Source organism: Pan paniscus, chromosome X (genome assembly GCF_029289425.2).
Source record: "Pan paniscus chromosome X, NHGRI_mPanPan1-v2.0_pri, whole genome shotgun sequence".
Taxonomy (NCBI): Eukaryota; Metazoa; Chordata; class Mammalia; order Primates; family Hominidae; genus Pan; species Pan paniscus.
In genome coordinates this window covers 153972253-153990709 of record NC_073272.2, presented here as the reverse complement: position 1 = coordinate 153990709, position 18457 = coordinate 153972253, and the positions used below count along the sequence as shown (strand labels likewise).

At 57.3% G+C, this 18457-nt stretch overlaps 2 protein-coding genes across 6 annotated transcripts; both read left to right on the top strand.

The window, feature by feature from the left end:
• Positions 1 to 1230: 1230 nt before the first annotated feature.
• RENBP (renin binding protein) lies at positions 1231 to 10627 on the top strand. 4 transcript variants are annotated; one of them, XM_055106701.2, is made up of 12 exons: positions 1245 to 1383; positions 1549 to 1658; positions 1812 to 1887; positions 1997 to 2072; positions 2249 to 2421; positions 2888 to 3112; positions 3933 to 4014; positions 4305 to 4480; positions 5714 to 5845; positions 9779 to 9880; positions 10308 to 10395; positions 10480 to 10627. In XM_055106701.2, the coding sequence occupies exons 1-12, from the start codon at positions 1357 to 1359 to the stop codon at positions 10608 to 10610; spliced, it is 1398 nt and encodes a 465-aa protein (XP_054962676.1). In that variant the 5' UTR covers positions 1245 to 1356; the 3' UTR covers positions 10611 to 10627. The 4 variants fall into 4 exon arrangements, with proteins under 4 accessions (XP_003804871.2, XP_054962676.1, XP_054962677.1 ...); XM_003804823.5 differs by lacking the exon at positions 9779 to 9880 and having other exon boundaries at positions 1231 to 1383; XM_055106702.2 differs by lacking the exons at positions 3933 to 4014; positions 4305 to 4480.
• Positions 10628 to 10772: 145 nt separating this feature from the next.
• Positions 10773 to 16722, top strand: NAA10 (N-alpha-acetyltransferase 10, NatA catalytic subunit). 2 transcript variants are annotated; one of them, XM_034949575.3, is made up of 8 exons: positions 10773 to 11012; positions 11421 to 11519; positions 11899 to 11957; positions 13332 to 13377; positions 13485 to 13600; positions 13801 to 13845; positions 15105 to 15189; positions 16077 to 16722. In XM_034949575.3, exons 1-8 carry the CDS (start codon positions 10992 to 10994, stop codon positions 16260 to 16262), a joined length of 657 nt encoding a protein of 218 aa, XP_034805466.1. In that variant the 5' UTR covers positions 10773 to 10991; the 3' UTR covers positions 16263 to 16722. The 2 variants fall into 2 exon arrangements, with proteins under 2 accessions (XP_034805466.1, XP_034805464.1); XM_034949573.3 differs by lacking the exon at positions 16077 to 16722 and adding an exon at positions 15729 to 16031 and having other exon boundaries at positions 10786 to 11012.
• Positions 16723 to 18457: the final 1735 nt, after the last annotated feature.

Genomic DNA, 18457 nt, shown 5'->3' with positions numbered 1-18457 from the left:
ATGAGCCGAGGCCGAGGGTGGGTGGGAGCACACAGAGGATGCCTCCCCAGCTGCCAGGGGCATCAGCCTCATTACCAAGCACCCCAAAGGGGAACTGTTTGGGGTTGGGTGGGTCAGCCTGCAGCAGGGACTGAGACAGCCACTGTGGCATCAAAGACCAGCAGTGCAGTACCACGCCCAGAGGCAGGAACCATTTTGTGCACTGTTGGCCTGGAAGGTAGGAACCACCTCAGCCCAGCTGCCTTGTAGCATCATCGGGTCAGTCATAGAGCTACAGACAGATCTGGGCAGCTGGAAAACAGGCCCAGAGAAGGGGGGTGTGGGCTCTTACCTGCAGTTACTGTCTGGCCTTAGAGCTGTGTCACTTGTGTAAAGAAGTCAGTGCCAAGGCCGAGCGCGGTGGCTCACACCTGTAATACCAACACTTTGGGAGGCCGAGGCAGGTGGATCACAAGGTCAGGAATTTGAGACCAGCCTGGCCAACATGGTGAAAAACCGTCTACTAAAAAAAAAAAAAAAAAAAAAAAAATTAGCGCCAATGGCTGCCCATTACTGACTGTTGAGGTAGTTGGTGACAAACTGATTCAAAAGAGAGGACTTGCTAGGCTGGGTGCGGTGGCTCATGCCTGTAATCCCAGCACTTTGGGAGGCTGACGCAGGAGGATCGCTTGAGCTTAGGAGTTCGAGACCAGCCTGGGCAACATTGCAAAACCCTGTCTCCACTAAAAATACAAAAATTAGCCAGGCATGGTGGCCCACACCTGTGGTCCCACCTACTCAGGAGGCTGAGGTGGGAGGATCGCTTGAGCCTGGCAGGTCAAGGCTGCAGTGAGCTGCCTGGGCGACAGGACACTGTCTCAAAAAACAAAGAAACAAACAAACAACAACAACAAAAAAAACAGAACTTGCCTCCTGTCTACCCTGTGTGGTGACAGGTCAGAGGGACCTCTGCATTCAGGCCCACTAGCTGTTCCCTGTCCTGCTGCACCCCTGCCCCACAGGCTTGGTAGGGCCAAGGCCCTCAGCCGCCCTGCCGGGGCCCCTGGTGTAGGGCGGGGTGGGTGGCAGCCCCGTTCCCCCTTCCCCCTCATCCCAGACCTTCCGGCCATCCCAGCTTTTCCCACCAAGCAGGATCTTGAGACCAGAGCTCCCAGCAGGGGCCCTGGAGGGACTGGCCCATTCGAGTGGAGGGTCGCGGCAGGAACAAGTGCGGGGGCGGGGCCTCAAAGCCCCGCCCCCAGGCCCAGCGGAACCCTGAAGAGGAGGGGGTGGGTGAGCCGGGCGCGGCTGTGTCAGCTGAGTGACAGTCACGGGACCGCGACCAACTCTGTCTGGCTTCCTAGAGGAGCAGGAGGGATGAGCAAGGGTCTCCCAGCGCGACAGGCCAGTGGTGGGGTGCTTGGGGGGAGTGCTGTCTTGGAGGGTCCCGGGGATGGTGACGTCTGAAGCCCCGTGCAGACGTGGGGAGATCCCTGAGGGCTGGTTCCCAAGGCTGGGGGGGCCTAGGTCCCATGTGGGGGCTGCGCCTTCAAGCCCCATTTCCCCTAGGACATGGAGAAAGAGCGAGAGACTCTGCAGGCCTGGAAGGAGCGCGTGGGGCAGGAGCTGGACCGCGTGGTGGCTTTCTGGATGGAGCACTCCCACGACCAGGAGCACGGGTACTCGGCGTGCTTCTGGAGTCCTCAGCAGGGTTTTTGCCCTTCCTGAGGCCCCTTCTCACTCTCAGGCACCTCACAGATTTGCTGGCCCCAGAGGGGCAGGAGGGGCTGGCAAGGCCCGTTCCAGACTTTGCTAACCCTGCCTTCCTACAGGGGCTTCTTCACGTGCCTTGGCCGCGAGGGGCGGGTGTATGATGACCTCAAGTATGTGTGGCTGCAGGGGAGGCAGGTATGGTGTTCCCAGCCTGGAAGCTCAGGCACACGGCCCATCGCCTCAAAGGTCTCCCCACCTCACCCCAGCCGGCCACTTAAGCCACTTTCCCTCCCGTACCCCGCAGGTATGGATGTATTGTCGCCTGTACCGCACTTTTGAGCGCTTCCGCCATGCTCAGCTTCTGGACGCAGCAAAAGCAGGTAGGTGCCCCCTTCCTGCCCATCTCCCAGTGACTCCGTCCATGTTTACTCAACAGGGCACATGTGCGGAGTTCCTAGAGGGGTCTAGAAGCAGCGAAGGACTTGGGGAGGCTCAAGGGTGGTGTGTGCGGGGCGTCCTGGCCTTACCCCTGGCATGCCAACCCCCCAACCTCCAGGTGGTGAGTTCTTGCTGCGGTATGCCCGGGTGGCACCTCCTGGCAAGAAGTGTGCCTTTGTGCTGACTCGGGACGGCCGCCCGGTCAAGGTGCAGCGAACCATCTTCAGTGAGTGTTTCTACACCATGGCCATGAACGAGCTGTGGAGGGCCACAGGGGAAGTGCGGTACCAGGTGTGTGAGAGGAGGGTGCCCCTGAAGACCCCACCCTGCGACCCTGCCATGGCCACCTGATGCATTCCCACTCACTACGCAAGTCCCCTCCCATGGACCCATCTGTGGGCCAAGTCCCCTTCACCTCTGAACGCTCCCCTACCCCCACAGGGGCGCAGACGGAGAGGGCCCTATCCACGCCCTGCCCCCAACTGGGAAAAGGCCCTTCCCTCCTCCCTGGGCTCCCTGTGCTGCCAGACCCTGACCCCACAGCCTGGAAGGGGCTGCACCCCCAGACTGGGAGCAGAGTGGGGCGGATCTGACTGGCCCCTACTGGACGCTGGGTGCCAGGTCCCAAGTAGGCCCTGGATGAAGGTGTCTCTGGGTTCAGGAGAGGAATTGGCTCTCCCACCCCAGGGCCGTGTCCAGGGGGATGGCACAGGATGTAGCCTCAGCCTGGGCCTCCCCTTGCCTCCTGCACCCCCAGACGGAAGCGGTGGAGATGATGGATCAGATCGTCCACTGGGTGCAGGAGGACGCGTCGGGACTGGGCCGGCCCCAGCTCCAGGGGGCCCCGGCTGCGGAGCCCATGGCGGTGCCCATGATGCTACTGAACCTGGTGGAGCAGCTCGGGGAGGCAGATGAGGAGGTGGCGGGCAAATACGCAGAGCTGGGGGACTGGTGCGCCCGGAGGATTCTGCAGCACGTGCAGGTGGGGGATGCCTGGGGAGCTGGGGTGGTGGGAGGCCTTCCACTCCCCCACTCCCCTGGGCACCCTGGGGCTCGACACACCTGGTGAGACAGAGATTCGGGGATGTCCCCACCTGGGGAAGGTGGAGGGCCTGAGGGCTGGAGGGAGGATGCGGAGCCCCAGGCAAGGCCTGACAGAAGGAGACCCCTCCTGCCCCACCCAAGTCCCTTCCAGGCCTCTGGGCCGTGAAACCCGCCCTGTCTGTCCCCATTCAATGTTTCACCCTCCCCTGCTGGAGAGGATCAGGCCAGAAGTGAGGATTACATCTTCCTAGGCCCGGGCTGGACGTGGTGGCTTATGCCTGTAATCCCAGCAGTTTGGGAGGCTGAGGCGGGCGGATCACTTGAGGTCAGGAGTTGGAGACCAGCCTGGCCAATATAGTGAAACCCCATCTCTACTAAAAATACAAAAATTAGCTGGGCATGGTGGTGCATGCCTGTAATCCCAGCCTCTAGGGAGGCTGAGGCAGGAGAATCTCATGAACCCGGGAGGTGGAGATTGTAGTGAGTCGAGATTGCGGCCACTGCACTTTAGCCTGGGTGACAGAGCAAGACTCTGTCTAAAAAAAAAAAAAAACAACAACAACAACTTGCTAGGCCCAAGGGAGTGAATCAGCCCCTCCTTAAATGCCCCTCTGAGCCTGGCCCACCCAAGCCAGCAGGTCCAGGGGCTTGGGTAAGAGGGAGGGAGGAAGGGATTTCTGGAGCTGGGTCTTTCTAGTTGGGTGGCTGGGTGGGTGAAAGGGCTGGAGGCAACATTCCCTTCTGCTCCTTCCCGGTAGAGGGATGGACAAGCTGTGCTGGAGAATGTGTCAGAGGGTGGCAAGGAACTTCCTGGCTGCCTGGGGAGACAGCAGAACCCAGGTGAGGGGCGGGGTGGGCTGGGGGCCACCCAGGAGGAGGGGAGCGCTGAGCCTTGTGTTCTGGGCTTCAGATAGGGGAGTGCCTGGCGGGGGTGCCTTGAGGAGGCAGAGGAGCGAGGATGGGCTTCCCAAGGCTGGGGGTTTCTGCAGAGGAGCAGGCTTCCAGGGCCAGGGAGCTCAGAGCCTCGCTCATTGTTAGGGTGGGAGCAGAGAGGTGCCAGGGGCTTTTGCTCCCTCTGTTCCCTCTCTCAACCCCACCCCCCCGCCCTTCCGTACTCCACCCCTCACCAGGCCACACGCTGGAAGCCGGCTGGTTTCTGCTCCGTCATTGCATTCGGAAAGGCGACCCCGAACTTCGAGCCCACGTGGTTGACAAGTTCCTATTGTTGCCCTTCCACTCCGGATGGGACCCTGACCACGGAGGCCTCTTTTACTTCCAGGATGCTGATAACTTCTGCCCCACCCAGGTGGGAGAGCGCCCAGGGCCATGTGTGACCCACGCTGTTCTAAGGCTTTCTGCCCAGGGAGGTGGTTGCTTCTCTAGAGGGTAACCTGGGGCTGGATTGGAACCTAGAGGCCTGCTCTCAGCTTCTGTGCCAGTGTTACAGGAAAGGGGTCGTGATCCAGACCCCAGAAGAGGGTTCTTGGATCTTGCCCAAGAAAGAATTCAGGGCGAGTCCGCAATGCAAAGTGAAAGCAAGTTTATTAAGAAAGTAAAGGAATAAAAGAATGGTTATTCCATAGGCAGAGCAGCCCTGAGGGCTGCTGGTTGCCTTTTTTTTTTTTTTTTTTTTGAGGTGGAGTTTTGCTCCTGCTGCCCAGGCTGGAGTGCAATGGCGCCATCTCGGCTCACCACAACCTCTGCTTCCCGGGTTCAAGCGATTCTCCTGCCCTAGCCTCCCGAGTAGCTAGGATTACAGGCATGGGCCACCATGCCTGGCTAATTTTGTATTTTTAGTAGAGACGGGGTTTCTCCATGTTGGTCAGGCTGGTCTCGAACTCCCGACCTCAGGTGATCCGCCCGCCTCAGCCTCCCAAAGTGCTGGGATCACAGGCGTGAGCCACCGCGCCCGGCTGGTTGCCCATTTTTATGCTTATTTCTTGATGATATGCTAAACAAGGGGTGGATTATTCATGCCTCCCCTTTTTAGACCATATAGGGTAACTTCCTGACGTTGCCATGGCATTTGTAAACTGTTGGAAGTGAGGACGAGCAGAGGTCACTGTTGTCGCCACCTTGGTTTTGGTGGGTTTTGGCCGGCTCCTTTACTGCAACCTGTTTTATCAGCAAGGTCTTTATGACCTGTATTTTGTGCCGACCTCATATCTCATCCTGCGACTTAGAATGCCTCAGCCGTCTGGGAATGCAGCCCAGTAGGTCTCAGCCTCATTTGACCCAGCTCCTGTTTAAGATGGAGTTGCTCTGGTTCACACACCTCTGACACCATGTCATATGGAGGCCACCAGGGAGCTGGCGAAACGCTGATGCTCAGACATATATGCCATTCGTCTGGGGCCCTGGTGTCTATTCAAGAATCTACAGGTCAGGAAGCTGATATCACTGGGAGGGGTCCTTCAGAACTTCCAAAGATGTCCCGCAATTCACCTCCAGTAGCTTGGGCCAATGGAGACGCAGCCAGGTCTGGAAAGTTGCGGAGGGGAGTTTCCTGCTGAGATGCCTGCCCCTGCTCTCCCCTCAGCTGGAGTGGGCCATGAAGCTCTGGTGGCCACACAGTGAAGCCATGATTGCCTTCCTCATGGGTTACAGTGACAGTGGGGACCCTGTGCTGCTGCGCCTCTTCTACCAAGTGGCTGAGTACACCTTCCGCCAGGTGAGAGCTGCCTCCTTGTCCCCTCTAGAGGCTGAATGGGGGAATGGGGGGAGTCTGGCCTGGCTGCGCTCTTGCCCCCTCGCTGAGCACAGTCGCTCAGCTGGTCTGAGAGTTTCCGGAGCCCCAGTGCTGTTTGTTCAGTCAACGAAGAAGCCTCTGCCCTCCTAGAGCTCGAATTTTGGTGGTGGGGGCGGGAGGAGCAGAGTGTAAGCAAGCAGACCTAGGTGGTGGTGAGAGTGACAGCTGTGGGAATAATACCACTGGAGAGGGTTGTGGGGGGGCTCTTTCCTATGGGGTGGCAGCAGGGAAGCACTGAGCAGGGGCCGAGTCAATCAGGGGTGTGTCTGAGGGACTGGGAGTCTGGGCAGGGTGGGGCATGTGGCACAGCAGGGGGGCCTGGCAGCCCGGGAGGATAAAGGCAGAGTGGGCAAGGGACGGACTCCAGCTGCCTGGTCTGATTCCATTGTTACCTGGGTCCTGGGGCTTGGAGGGGAGGGTGTTATGGGGGAAGTCTGTAGGGAACAGGGCAGAAGCTGGGACAGCAGAGGAAGCTGTAGCTGTCATCCCAGCCAGTGAGGGCTGGCCCAGGTGGGAGCTGGGGACAGAGGGTTCACAGTCTGGTGGAGCAGCAGTGGGATTCCTGAGTCTCTAGTTCAGAGGGAGAGATCTGGACTCACCATGAATGTTTTCAGTATCACAAGAATGTAGATGCTGCCTGGCACAGTGGCTCATGTCTATCATCCTAGCACTTTGGCAGGCTGAGACGGGAGGATCGCTTGAACCGAGGACTTCAAAACCAGTCTGGGCAACATAATGAGACCTGGTCTCTACAAAAAATTTAAAAAAATTAGCTGGGTGTCATGCACACCTGTAGTCCTAGCTACTCAGGAGGCTGAGGCAGGAGGACTGCTTAAGCCCAGTTTGAGGCTGCAATGAGTTATGATCACACCACTGCACTCCAGCCTGGGCTGGGCAACAGAGCGAGACTATGTCTCAAAAAAAAGGCCGGGCACGGTGGCTCACGCCTGTAATCCCAGCACTTTGGGAGACTGAGGCAGGTGGATCACCTGAGGTCAGGAGTTCAAGACCAGCCTGGCCAACATGGTGAAACCCCATCTCTACTAAAAATACAAAAATTAGCCAAGCGTGGTGGTGGGTGCCTGTAATCCCAGCTACTTGGGAGGCAGAGGCAGGAGAATTGCTTGAACCCAGGAGGCAGAGGTTGCAGTGAGCCGAGATCGCACCATTGCACTCCAGCCTGGGGGACAAGAGCAAGACTTGGTCTCAAAAAAAAAAAAAAAAAAAAAAGAGTACAGATGCTGCTGAGATCTATGAGGCAAAAAGGGAAATGGGGGCCCAGAAAAGGAGACAAGAATCAGTGGTGACGCAGGAAGAAAACCAAGCCAGGGGCTCCCTGAAGCCCAAGTGCTAGGAGCAGAGTGATAAGCTGTCTTGACTGCTGCCCAGGAGGCAACTCGAGCTGCTGAACACAGGAAAGGGCATGGCACCCAGTGGAAAGGGCATGGCACCCAGTGGTGGCAAGGCCTGGGTGGTGAATGAATGAAGATTCATCATGCGTTTCTAAAGCCACGACTCCGACTCCACTGGTGAACCCTGGTATTGCGAGGACTATAGCAGGGGATCTTATTCTGGGGTCTGTGAGCTTCGAAACCGGGGGCGGAGAATCACATCTTTATTTGTACTAACCTCTAACTGAAACTAGCATTTGCTGCCATTATGAGTGGAGGCAATGAACCACATTGGTAATAGAAGTGCCTGGCTTTGTCACCGATAGAAATCCAGATGTGTTTATATTGCATTGCAGTTAGAGAGACATCTGCAAGTATCACATATATTCATCACTACTTCCAAAGCAGCAGGGTTGTTAGACCTGCAGCTATATCTTAATATTTAATGCATTCATAGAGTGTGTGTTAGGGGCCACCAGTTCTAACTCAAAAATGAAATTGAAGGAATACATTTTAATAAGATATAGATGACATTAAACAATTACGAAAGTTATAATCAACAGGTAAATCAGCTGGGCATGGTGGCTCATGCCTGTAATCTCAGCACTTTGGGAGACTGGGGCGGGTGGATCACCTGAGGTCAGGAGTTCTGGACCAGCCTGGCCAACATGGTGAAACCCCGTCTCTACTAAAAATACAAAAATTGGGCTGGTCGCGGTGGCTCACGCCTGTCATTCCAGCACTTTGAAAGGCCGAGGCAGGCGGATCACTTGAGGTCAGGAGTTCGAGAACAGCCTGGCTGACATGGTGAAACCCCCATCTCTATTAAAAATACAAAAAATTAGCCGGGTGTGGTGGCGGGTGCCTGTAATCCCAACTACTGGGGAGACTGAGGCAGGAGAATCACTTGAACCCGGGAAGCACTCCAGCCTGGGCAACAGGAGCAAAACTCCATAAAAAAAATAAATAAATAAATAAATAAATAAATAAATTAGCCGGGCTTGGTGGCGGGTGCCTGTAATCCCAGCTACTCAGGAGGCTGAAGCAGCAGAATCACTGGAACCTGGGAGGTGAAGGTTGCAGTGAGCTGGGATCACGCCACTGCACTCCATCCAGTCTGGGTGACAAGAGCGAAACTCCGTCTTAAAAAAACAAAAACCAAAAAACCAACCAACAAACAAAAAAACAGGTAAGTCATTATGCATCAACCAACATAACAGAAAACAGAAGGCAAAAATCCAGACATTGAAGGAAATTCTTCTTTACCTTCCTGTGTCATGTCAAGCAGTCAAAAAATAAGTAAGGACTTGAACAATGTAACTCAAAAGATAGAATGAATACACACAGAACTAGTTTTTATTTATTTATTTATTTTGAGACAGGGTCTCTATCGCCCAGGCTGAGTGCAGTGGCACAATCATGGCTCAGTGCAGCCTCAACCTCCTGGGCTCAAGCGATCCTTCCACCTCAGCCACCCAGGTAGCTGGGACTACAGCTGTGTGCCATCACGCCCAGCTAATTCTTTAATTTTTTTTTTGTATAGACGGGGTCTCACTATGTTTCCCAGCCTGGTCTTAAACTCCTGGCCTCAAGTGATCCTCCCGCCTCGGCCTCTCAAAGTGCTGGGATTATAGGCGTGAGCCACTGTGCCCAGCCCAGGACTAGTTTTACTTCCTACAAAGAAGAATACACCAACTCTTATGGGCCACCATTTAAAGAGACATTTTCATAGTGGACTTCAATGTAATTGATTCCATGATCCTTTTGAGAAGGGGCTGAACTGACAAGCCTCCCTGAGACAGGTGCCCCATGGAATGCTAGTGGAGAGAGAAGGAAAGAGAGTGGAATGGGCACTGGGCAGGGGCAGAGGGAGGAGGAGATGAGTTTGGGACCAATGGTGAGCCAGCACAGGAGTCAGATGAGATTGTGCATCTACTGGAAGACAGGCCTGTGAAGCCGGGAATGGGAGCTCCAAGGGAGTCACTTCTTAAGAGTTTCATGACAGGTCGTCGCCTCCATCAGGGTTCTTTGTTTCTTTTCTTTTCCCTTTTTTTTTTTTTTTTTTTTTGAGACAGAGTCTGGCTCTGTTGCCCAGGCTGGAGTGCAGTGGCGCGATCTTGGCTCACTGCAAGCTCCGCCTCCCGGGTTCACGCCATTCTCCTGCCTCAGCCTCCCGAGTAGCTGGGACTACAGGTGCCCGCCACCACTCCCGGCTAATTTTTTGTATTTTAGTAGAGACGGGATTTCACTGTGTTAGCCAGGATGGTCTCGATCTCCTGACCTTGTGATCCGCCCGCCTCGGCCTCCCAAAGTGCTGGGATTACAGGTGTGAGCCTTTGCACCCGGCCGGGTTCTTTGTTTCTTTGAATCAACGTAACCACGACTACAATCATGATAGAGAACTTTTTTGTTTGTTTGTTTGTTCGTTTGTTTGTTTGAGATGGAGTCTCGCTCTGTCACCCAGGCTGGAGCGCAATGGCGTGATCTCAGCTCACTGCAACCTCCGCCTCCTGTGTTCAAGCTATTCTCCCGCCTCAGCCTCCCGAGTATACTGCTGGGATTACAAGTGCGTGCCACCACGCCCGGCTAATTTTGTATTTTTAGTAGAGATGAGGTTTCACCATGTTGTCCAGGCTGATCTTGAACTCCTGACCTCAGGTTATCCGCCCGCCTCGGCCTCCGAAAGTGCTGGGATTACAGGCGCAAGCCACAGCGCCCGGCCCGATAGAGAACGTTTCTACACCCCAGGGCAGAGTTCTTTCATTCCATCTAGCAGTGTCTCATCCCCTTGCCCAGTCGGTTATATAGTTGTAGCCTGCCTGCTGCGCCCACCCCTGCTTTCATCTTTGTGGAGGACGCAGTGTCGCGGTTAAGATCGCTGGTTCTGGAGCCACGTCACCTGGGGTCAACCCAGGCTCTGACCCCTGGTAGCGATGCAGTGGCATCTGGGCGGGTCCTGCAGGCGCTAGCTGTCACTGTCTCTGTTATTCCAGTTTCGCGATCCCGAGTACGGGGAATGGTTTGGCTACCTGAGCCGAGAGGGCAAGGTGGCCCTCTCCATCAAGGGAGGTCCTTTCAAAGGTGAGTGGGGGAGAGGGCGGGGCCGCAGGGGTTGCGCCTCTCGGCTGCCCCCGGCCCTCACTACCTGCCCGCCTCTACCCGCAGGCTGCTTCCACGTGCCGCGGTGCCTAGCCATGTGCGAGGAGATGCTGGGCGCCCTGCTGAGCCGCCCCGCCCCCGCCCCCGCCCCCACCCCCGCCCCCGCCCCCACCCCCGCCTGCCGAGGCGCGGAATAAAGGCTGAGTCCGCTCCACCTGCGGCTGTGCGCGCGTCTGTGGGCTCGCGGGAGGGGGGCTGCCGCGCCGAGGGAGGGGCCGGCTCCAGCTCCGGGGCAGCGCCCGCCCCGCCCCCAGGCCCGCCCCGCGCTGACCGGCTCCGCGCATTGGCCCGCCCCGTGCGCTGGCCTGTCCCGCGCATTGGCCAAGCGGCCGGGAGGACGGGCCCGGCGGCCGTGCACTTCCGGCCGGTGGCCGGCCCGGCGCGCACCGCCCCTTCCGCCGTCGCCCAGCGAGCCCAGCTCCGGTCCCAGCCCCGGCCGTCCCGGCGTCGCTTCGGAGCGCGGCGGCAGCTGACTGCGCCTTCACGATCCGCTGGGACCCGCGAGCCCCGCCGCCGTTATGAACATCCGCAATGCGAGGGTGAGCGCCCGGGGCGGGAGGCTGTCCGCGCCGCGTGGGCGCCGGGCCGGGTGGCTGCTGCGCATGCTCCCGAGGGCCCCGGCCGAGCCCGGCCCGGTGGCCCTGAGTGTGCCTGCGGCCGCTGGACCTATGGGGCTGGCCCAGCCCGCCGAAGAGGCCGGGGCGCGGGGCCGGGGCTGCGATTCCCTCCTGTTTGCGTGATGTCGGGCCTCCGTTGGGTGGGCTCCGGGGACCTCCGGGGCGCCCACTCCTGTTCCTGTGCTCCGGGCGTTGTGCAAAGTCAGATCGTCACAGTGCCTGCCCAGCCCCGAGGGAGGGGGGCCGAGCAGACCGACGGGGAGCAGGGTTCTCACCCGTGGTCACCGCCGCCTTAGACTGAGCGCGTTCCACTGCCCTCCTTCCCTGCAGCCAGAGGACCTAATGAACATGCAGCACTGCAACCTCCTCTGCCTGCCCGAGAACTACCAGATGAAATACTACTTCTACCATGGCCTTTCCTGGCCCCAGGTGGGCAGCTTCTGAATTTGGGCATGGGGGAAAGCAGGCTGAGGAAAATCCCATCTGGCCATCTTGGAGGGAGTGGACAAGTCTGTCAGAGCCCAGGGGGCTGTATGGTCGGTGGCGTCCCGGGTGTTTTCAGCTGGCAGACAGGGGCAAAGGAAAAGAAGGCGCCTGAAGGGGGCAGAGAATAGGGGCAGGATCCCCACTTTGCGTCTTCTTTCTGGGTATGGGCAGGGCACAGTGTGGCGAGGGGGAGACCAAGTCACTCAGCCCAGAGGTCATGAGCCATCACACAACTCGCCACTCGTCCAGTCTGTGTCCCTCTAAAGGGCTCTTCTAGCTCCGACATGAAGTTTTCTCACTCTGTTTTCCTCTCTGTCACCAGCTCTCTTACATTGCTGAGGACGAGAATGGGAAGATTGTGGGGTATGTCCTGGCCAAAATGTGAGTCACCAAGGAGGAAGACAGAAGCTACACGTGTCTGGTGGATGCCTCTGTGGGCTTTAAAAAAAATGAATAGGCTTCTTCTTTTCAGTACAGTTGAAAGTTTATAGAAAAATTGAACAGAAAGGACATGGAGTTCTTATAGCACCCCTCAGCATCCCCTCCCTGCCAGCTTCCTCTGTTAGTAGCATGTTGGATTTGTGTGGTCCACTTGTGACAAGTGATAAATGAATGTGATATGTTACTATTATTATTATTTTATTATTATTATTATTATTATTATTATTTGAGACGGAGTCTTGCCCTGTCGCCCAGGCTGGAGTGCAGTCGCGTGATCTTGGCTCACTGCAACCTCCACCCCCTGGGTTCAAGCGATTCTCCTGCCTCAGCCTCCTTAGTAGCTGGGATTACAGGCACGTGCCACCACACCTGGCTAATTTTTGCATATTTCAGTAGCAATGGGGTTTCACTACGTTGGCCAGGCTGGTCTCGAATTCCTGACCTCAGGTGTTTCCACCCACCTCTGTCTCCCAAAGTGCTAGGATTACAGGCGTGAGCCACTGCGCCTGGCCGATATATTATTATTAACTAAACCCATAGTTTACATTACTGCACTTCTCTTTGTGTTGTAAGCCCCATGCTTTTGACCAAATGACATGTGTCCACCTTCATATTATCGCAGGATAGTTTCCCTGTGTTCCACGCATTCATCCCTGCCTCTCCTTAACCCGTGGCAACCACTGATTTTTTACTGTCTGCATGGTTTTGCCTTTTCCAGGATGTCATAGAGTTGGAATCATACTATATACAGCTTTTTCAGGCTGGCTTTTTTTCACTTAGTAATACACATTTAAGCTTCTGCCTTGTCTTTGCGTGGGTTGACAGCTCATTTCTTTTTTTATTTTTTGAGACAGGGTCTCGCTCTGTTGCCCAGGCTGGAGTGCAATGGCATGATCATGGCTCACTGCAGCCTCAACCTCCCAGGCTCAAGTGATCCTCTCATGTCTGCCTACCAAGTAGCTGGGACCACAGGCATGCGCCACCACATCCAGCTAATTTTTTGATTTTTTTTTTGTAGAGACAAAAAAAAGTGTTGTCCAGGCTGGTCTCGAACTCCTGGGCTCAAGCAGTCCTCTTGCCCCGGCCTGCCAAGTAGCTGGAACTATAGGCGTGTGCCCCACACCCGGCAGGCATGGGGTTTCAGGCAGCAGAGGGTGGCAGGATCGGCTGCTCTGATCCAAGAGGCTCCCGGCTCTCCCCCAGCTGGGGTCTTAGGGGGCTGTAGTGCATGTCCACTCTACAAATGGCAGGGGGGGTGGAGGTGGCTGTGCCTACACTGAGCTCCTTTGCAGCCTCTCCTTTCTCCCTCTCCAGGGAAGAGGACCCAGATGATGTGCCCCATGGACATATCACCTCATTGGTATGTAAGGTCCACCCAGGCTCTCTGGTGGGGGTGGAAGTGGGGCTTAGTTGGGGCAGCCCTCAAGGTCCCAGTCCCTCACCCCATCTCTGCTCTTCTCCCACCAGGCTGTGAAGCGTTCCCACCGGCGCCTCGGTCTGGCTCAGAAACTGATGGACCAGGCCTCTCGAGCCATGATAGAGAACTTCAATGCCAAATACGTCTCCCTGCATGTCAGGAAGAGGTGGAAGCCAGGCTGAGGGAAGGGGGATTGAGGGGGAGAGATACTGCCTTGACGGGGGTCCTGGGGTACCTCAGCTTTTGGTGAAGATCCAGGAAGTGGGACTGGGGGGAAGGAGGGACCAGGAGGAGGGGCAAGACCTGGACGTGCTACCCCTCCCTGGCCAAATCCGTGCAGCTCAGCAGTGCCTTGTTCCCCTGCAGTAACCGGGCCGCCCTGCACCTCTATTCCAACACCCTCAACTTTCAGTAAGTAGATCTCGATTTTTCTAATGGGCTGGGGTTGATCCCAGGTCTGGCCCATCAGGGCACCTGAGACCGGCTGAGTTGCCTTCCAGGTCGGGGGTGGGCCGGCTGTGGGGAAGAGGCTGTGGACCCCAGCACTGCCAGGATACCTCCACATTCACTCGGCGGCTGATGGTTGAAAAGCCGGCATGGAGACAGCACCTGCCTGCTGAAACGTGCTCCGTGTGTTGTGATGGAGGAGCTCTGGCCCATGATGGCTGAGGCTGGCGAAGGGCACACGGGCTGTTTAGTAATGTTTGGGAATAGAGAGGTGTGGGTCCCTGGCGTGAGCAGATGCTGAGGAGCAGGACTCAAGCATGACCAAGCACCTAGAAGAATCCAAGAGAGAGCAGAATCAAGGAGAATGCACATTCAGGAAGGAAGGGCCAGTGGCCAGGCAGCCTAGTGGATGGGGGAGGTCTGCCTGAGGACCAGGAGGCCCCGTGTGCCTAGCACACTAGAGAGAACCTGGCAGTTGGCATGCCCAGTAGACAGTGGAAAAAAGTGCTTGCAAGTGAAGCTGGGGTGGGCTGCCTGTGGAGGGACACTAACTGCACTCAGCCCCTGTTTGGTAGGGGATGAAGAAGAGGGACTGTTGGGAAGGGCGGTGGCCTCTGGGCTGGATGCTGGCAAGAGGGATCTGTGACCCAGATGATGATGTCTGGTGGGAATTGCTTTATAGCTAAGTCAGCAATCCTCATGTCTTAGGCCTGGCAGGGCCAGCCTAGGCCATTGAGTCCAGCTCCCCTTCCAGGGACATGGCCACGCGAGTCTGCACACACACCTCCCCAGTGTAGTCACGGCCCCAGAGCTGCTCAGGCAGGGCCGTGCTGCCTAGGGATGACTCCCCCTAAACAGGGCTCACCATCTTTCCTGGGTTCTGATGGCTGTTGTGAGGCAGCTCACTAAGGGACAGGGCGCAGGGCAGGGAGGGAAGGGGAAGGCTGAATTCAGGGCTTCAGCTCACAAGAAACCACAGAAATGGATCCTTAGTATCCAGGCTAAGGACACAGAACGGGGGCAGGACGGGTGGGGCGGGCCGCTGTGTCCTGGAGCCTTTGCTGGAGAGAACAGAGGGCAGGTCACACTGGACTTGTTGTCTCAGGATGGAGCCTTCAGGGAGAAAACATGGCACCTTGCTCCAGTAGCCACGATACCAGGAGTGGAGGAGGGTGTCCCCGGGATACGGGTCTTCCTCCTTGCTCTCTACCCTCTGCCCCCAGGATCAGTGAAGTGGAGCCCAAATACTATGCAGATGGGGAGGATGCCTATGCCATGAAGCGGGACCTCACTCAGATGGCCGACGAGGTAAGCGCCTGCATGAAGCCAAGCAAGGCGAGCGGGGGCGGCACTCAGGAGCCCCGAGACAGTGGCTGCAGGCGAGACCGACTTTGGATGCCAGCTCTTGTGGCTACGTTGCCAGGAGTCACGACCTCAGTTTCCTAGGCTGGGCTTTAGAGGACGCCGTCTGCCTAGCAGCCTGGAGGGTGATGGGAGAGGCAGAGGGAGGAGGCTTTTAGAAGGGAAGTGGGGAGGTCTGGGGACCAGTGGGTGGCCTGCCTGCTCAAAGGTAGTTCTGAGTCAGGGTTCTGCCCAAGGCTCCTCGGGTGGCAGGGCTGGTCAAGGGGCAGCGCTCTGTCGTGGGGGCCTCCATGGTAGTCGGTAAGCCCAGGTAGCGGTGGACTGGGGCTCCAGCCAGGTGTCCCCACTCAGTCCCGCGTGTCCTGCCTAGCCCTGCTGCCTCACTATGCCCCTCTCCTCAGCCAGCGACAGGGCCAGGCTCCCTTTGTCTGGAAACTTAGGCCCTGTCTCTTTGCCCCCGCTTCTCCCTGGGTTCCTGGTGGCAGCTGAGGCGGCACCTGGAGCTGAAAGAGAAGGGCAGGCACGTGGTGCTGGGTGCCATCGAGAACAAGGTGGAGAGCAAAGGCAATTCACCTCCGAGCTCAGGAGAGGCCTGTCGCGAGGAGAAGGGCCTGGCTGCCGAGGATAGTGGTGGGGACAGCAAGGACCTCAGCGAGGTCAGCGAGACCACAGAGAGCACAGATGTCAAGGACAGCTCAGAGGCCTCCGACTCAGCCTCCTAGAGCCTGCCCCATCCCCTCCTCACCCCACGAGCTTTCACAATAAATTCGCTCCGTGGCACTGGGGAACTTCGTGTGTGAGCGTGCGCACATTTAGAGGGTGTGTTTCTCCAGGTCCTCTGGTGGGGATGTGAGCCTTGGCCTTTTGACCCAGAGCATCCTGCCAGGCCCGAGTACAAGGAAAGAGCTTTGGAGGTGGGACTCCCTAGTCTCATGACCTTCAGCAGCTGTGGCCCCGGGGAAGGAGGCCCTGGACTTATGGGAGAGACCCTGCCTTGGAGGTCTGCTTGGCCACGCTGAATGTGTTTTGTGGCACAAGCCTGGGCTGCTCAGGCTCAACGCTCAACAGCAGGGCTCCCACTCTTGGTGGCCTTCAGTTCTCTTCCCACCTTCACCTTCAGACTTTCTCTCCCTAATCACACCTGCTTCGGGCTACAGCAGCTCCGCAGCATACCCGTGGGCTCCAGATGTGGACATCCAACTGCTCATTGGGCTTATCTACAAATGTCCTGTCTGAGTAATGACCCAGCCAGATGCCCCATCAACAGTCCTTGAGTCCTCCCTCCCCTGCCACCCTAATGGTCAGTGAGTCCATGATACCTCTTGAGTCTACTCCCTAACCTGAGTTTGCATTTGAAAATAATTTATATTTAGTACAATTCCCCGCGTTTCCCCATTGACATTTTGTATTAGTTGGTGTATTTGTTATTGTTGATGCGCCAATACTGATAAGTTATTGTAAACTACAGCCCATGGTTTACACTAGGTTTCCTGTCTGTGTTGTACAGTTTCTATGGGGTTACACAAATGCATAAAGCCATGTATTCCCTCATTAACAATTTCATGCAAAATACAAAACTGGGCGGCTGTTGGGTGCGGTGGCTCATGCCTGTAATCACAGCACTTTGGGAGGCCAAGGTGGGCGGGATCACTTGAGCTCAGGAGTTGGAGACCAGCCTGGGCAGCATGGCGAAACCCCATCTCTACTAAAAATAGAAAACTTATCCGGGTGTGGTGGTGCATGCCTGTAATCCCAGCTACTCGGGAGGCTGAAGCAGGAGGATCGCTTGAGCCCGGGAGGTGGAGGTTGCTGTGGGCCCTGATCATGCCACCACACTCCAGGGACAGAGACCCGTCTCAAAAAAAAAAAATATATATATATATATATACATATACACATATATATCAAAATCCTGTTTTTCATGGAGTCACCCTAACCGTAACGCTCGTTTCTGTGTCTTTCCTCCTTTCCCTTCCCTCCCCTCCGGCTGCAAACCCATCACTTACTGTCCCTAGTCCCTGGGCGGGCCCTGTATACCTGAGCCCTCTCTGTCCTGCTACTGCAGGTGGCACACTGCTCCTCCGCCGGGTTGAAAACTCGCCACACAGGCCTGGAGCTCGGTTCTCTTTGGCTGGCGCCTCGCACGTGACCAGCAGGCAGCCGGCAGCTGTGGAAGCGGAGCCCAGAGCGCGGCAGGGTGGGGCCGGGGCCGGAAAGGCGCGTCTGCGCACGCCCAGAGCTCTCCGCTTCCCGGCTCGGGCGAGGCTGTGTTGATTGGCTTAAGACGTGGGCTTCCCTTTGTATGGGCCGGAGGCGGAGTCCTGTCCCGCCCCGCGCCTGGCGTCAGTGTCTTCCGGTTCGCAAGCCCGCGGCAAGCTTCGTTCCCAGGCTCTGATTGGTCCGGCGGCACTGGGCTCTGCGCGCAGGGTGCGGGGGAAGGGCGGGCTTGCGCACTGCGTCGGCCGCGCCCCGGCGCCGGTGGAAGGGAGGTGGCCCAGGCTCCCACGGCGCCCGCGGCGCCCTCCTTCCGCCCCGGCCCGGCCCGTGGGACCCGGCCCGCCCTCTGCCGTCCGTCCCCGGCGGGCCCGATGCCTGTCGGCCGCTGAGCCTCCGTCCCCATGCGGGCAGGTCCGCGCCTTCTGCGGGCTGCCTGGCTTTTGGATGCTTTGAAGGGGAACAATGGAGCGAAGGATAGAGCGAGCAGCAGGGGGCAGTTGCGTTCAGGGCCTTAAATGCCAAACAAGTGCCCTAAAAGCCAGGGCCCAACACTCAGGCCCTAAAGTACGGGCTGAATGGGGCATCCTAGGAATAGCTCTGGAGTAAAAAAAGGAGTGAAGAGAGCGTTTGAAGGCACCGACTGAGGCCTTTCCTGCCTGCCTGAGGCCTTTCCTGCCTGCCTGAGCCCTGTGGCTGGCTCTGCTGGGTGGAGGGACCTTTGGGGACCAGTCAGGGCTCGGATGGAGGGGCAAGATGTTTTGGGGCCAGCTAGTGAGAGGCGGGGCTCCCTGGTTCCCCTTGGCCTGAGGCAGCGGTGGGACGTGTGAGTCTCCCGACCAGGAGCAGGTTGGAGTGTGGGTGCGGCTGTGCGCGCTGTGGGCAGGGGCGCAGGCTCTCTAGTCTCGCTGGAGGACTCGAACATCGGTACTTCCGAGACCAGCTGCTGGAAGTCCAGGTCCTGGGTCTGGCTAGCTCCAGGCCTTGAAGCCCCAGGTCC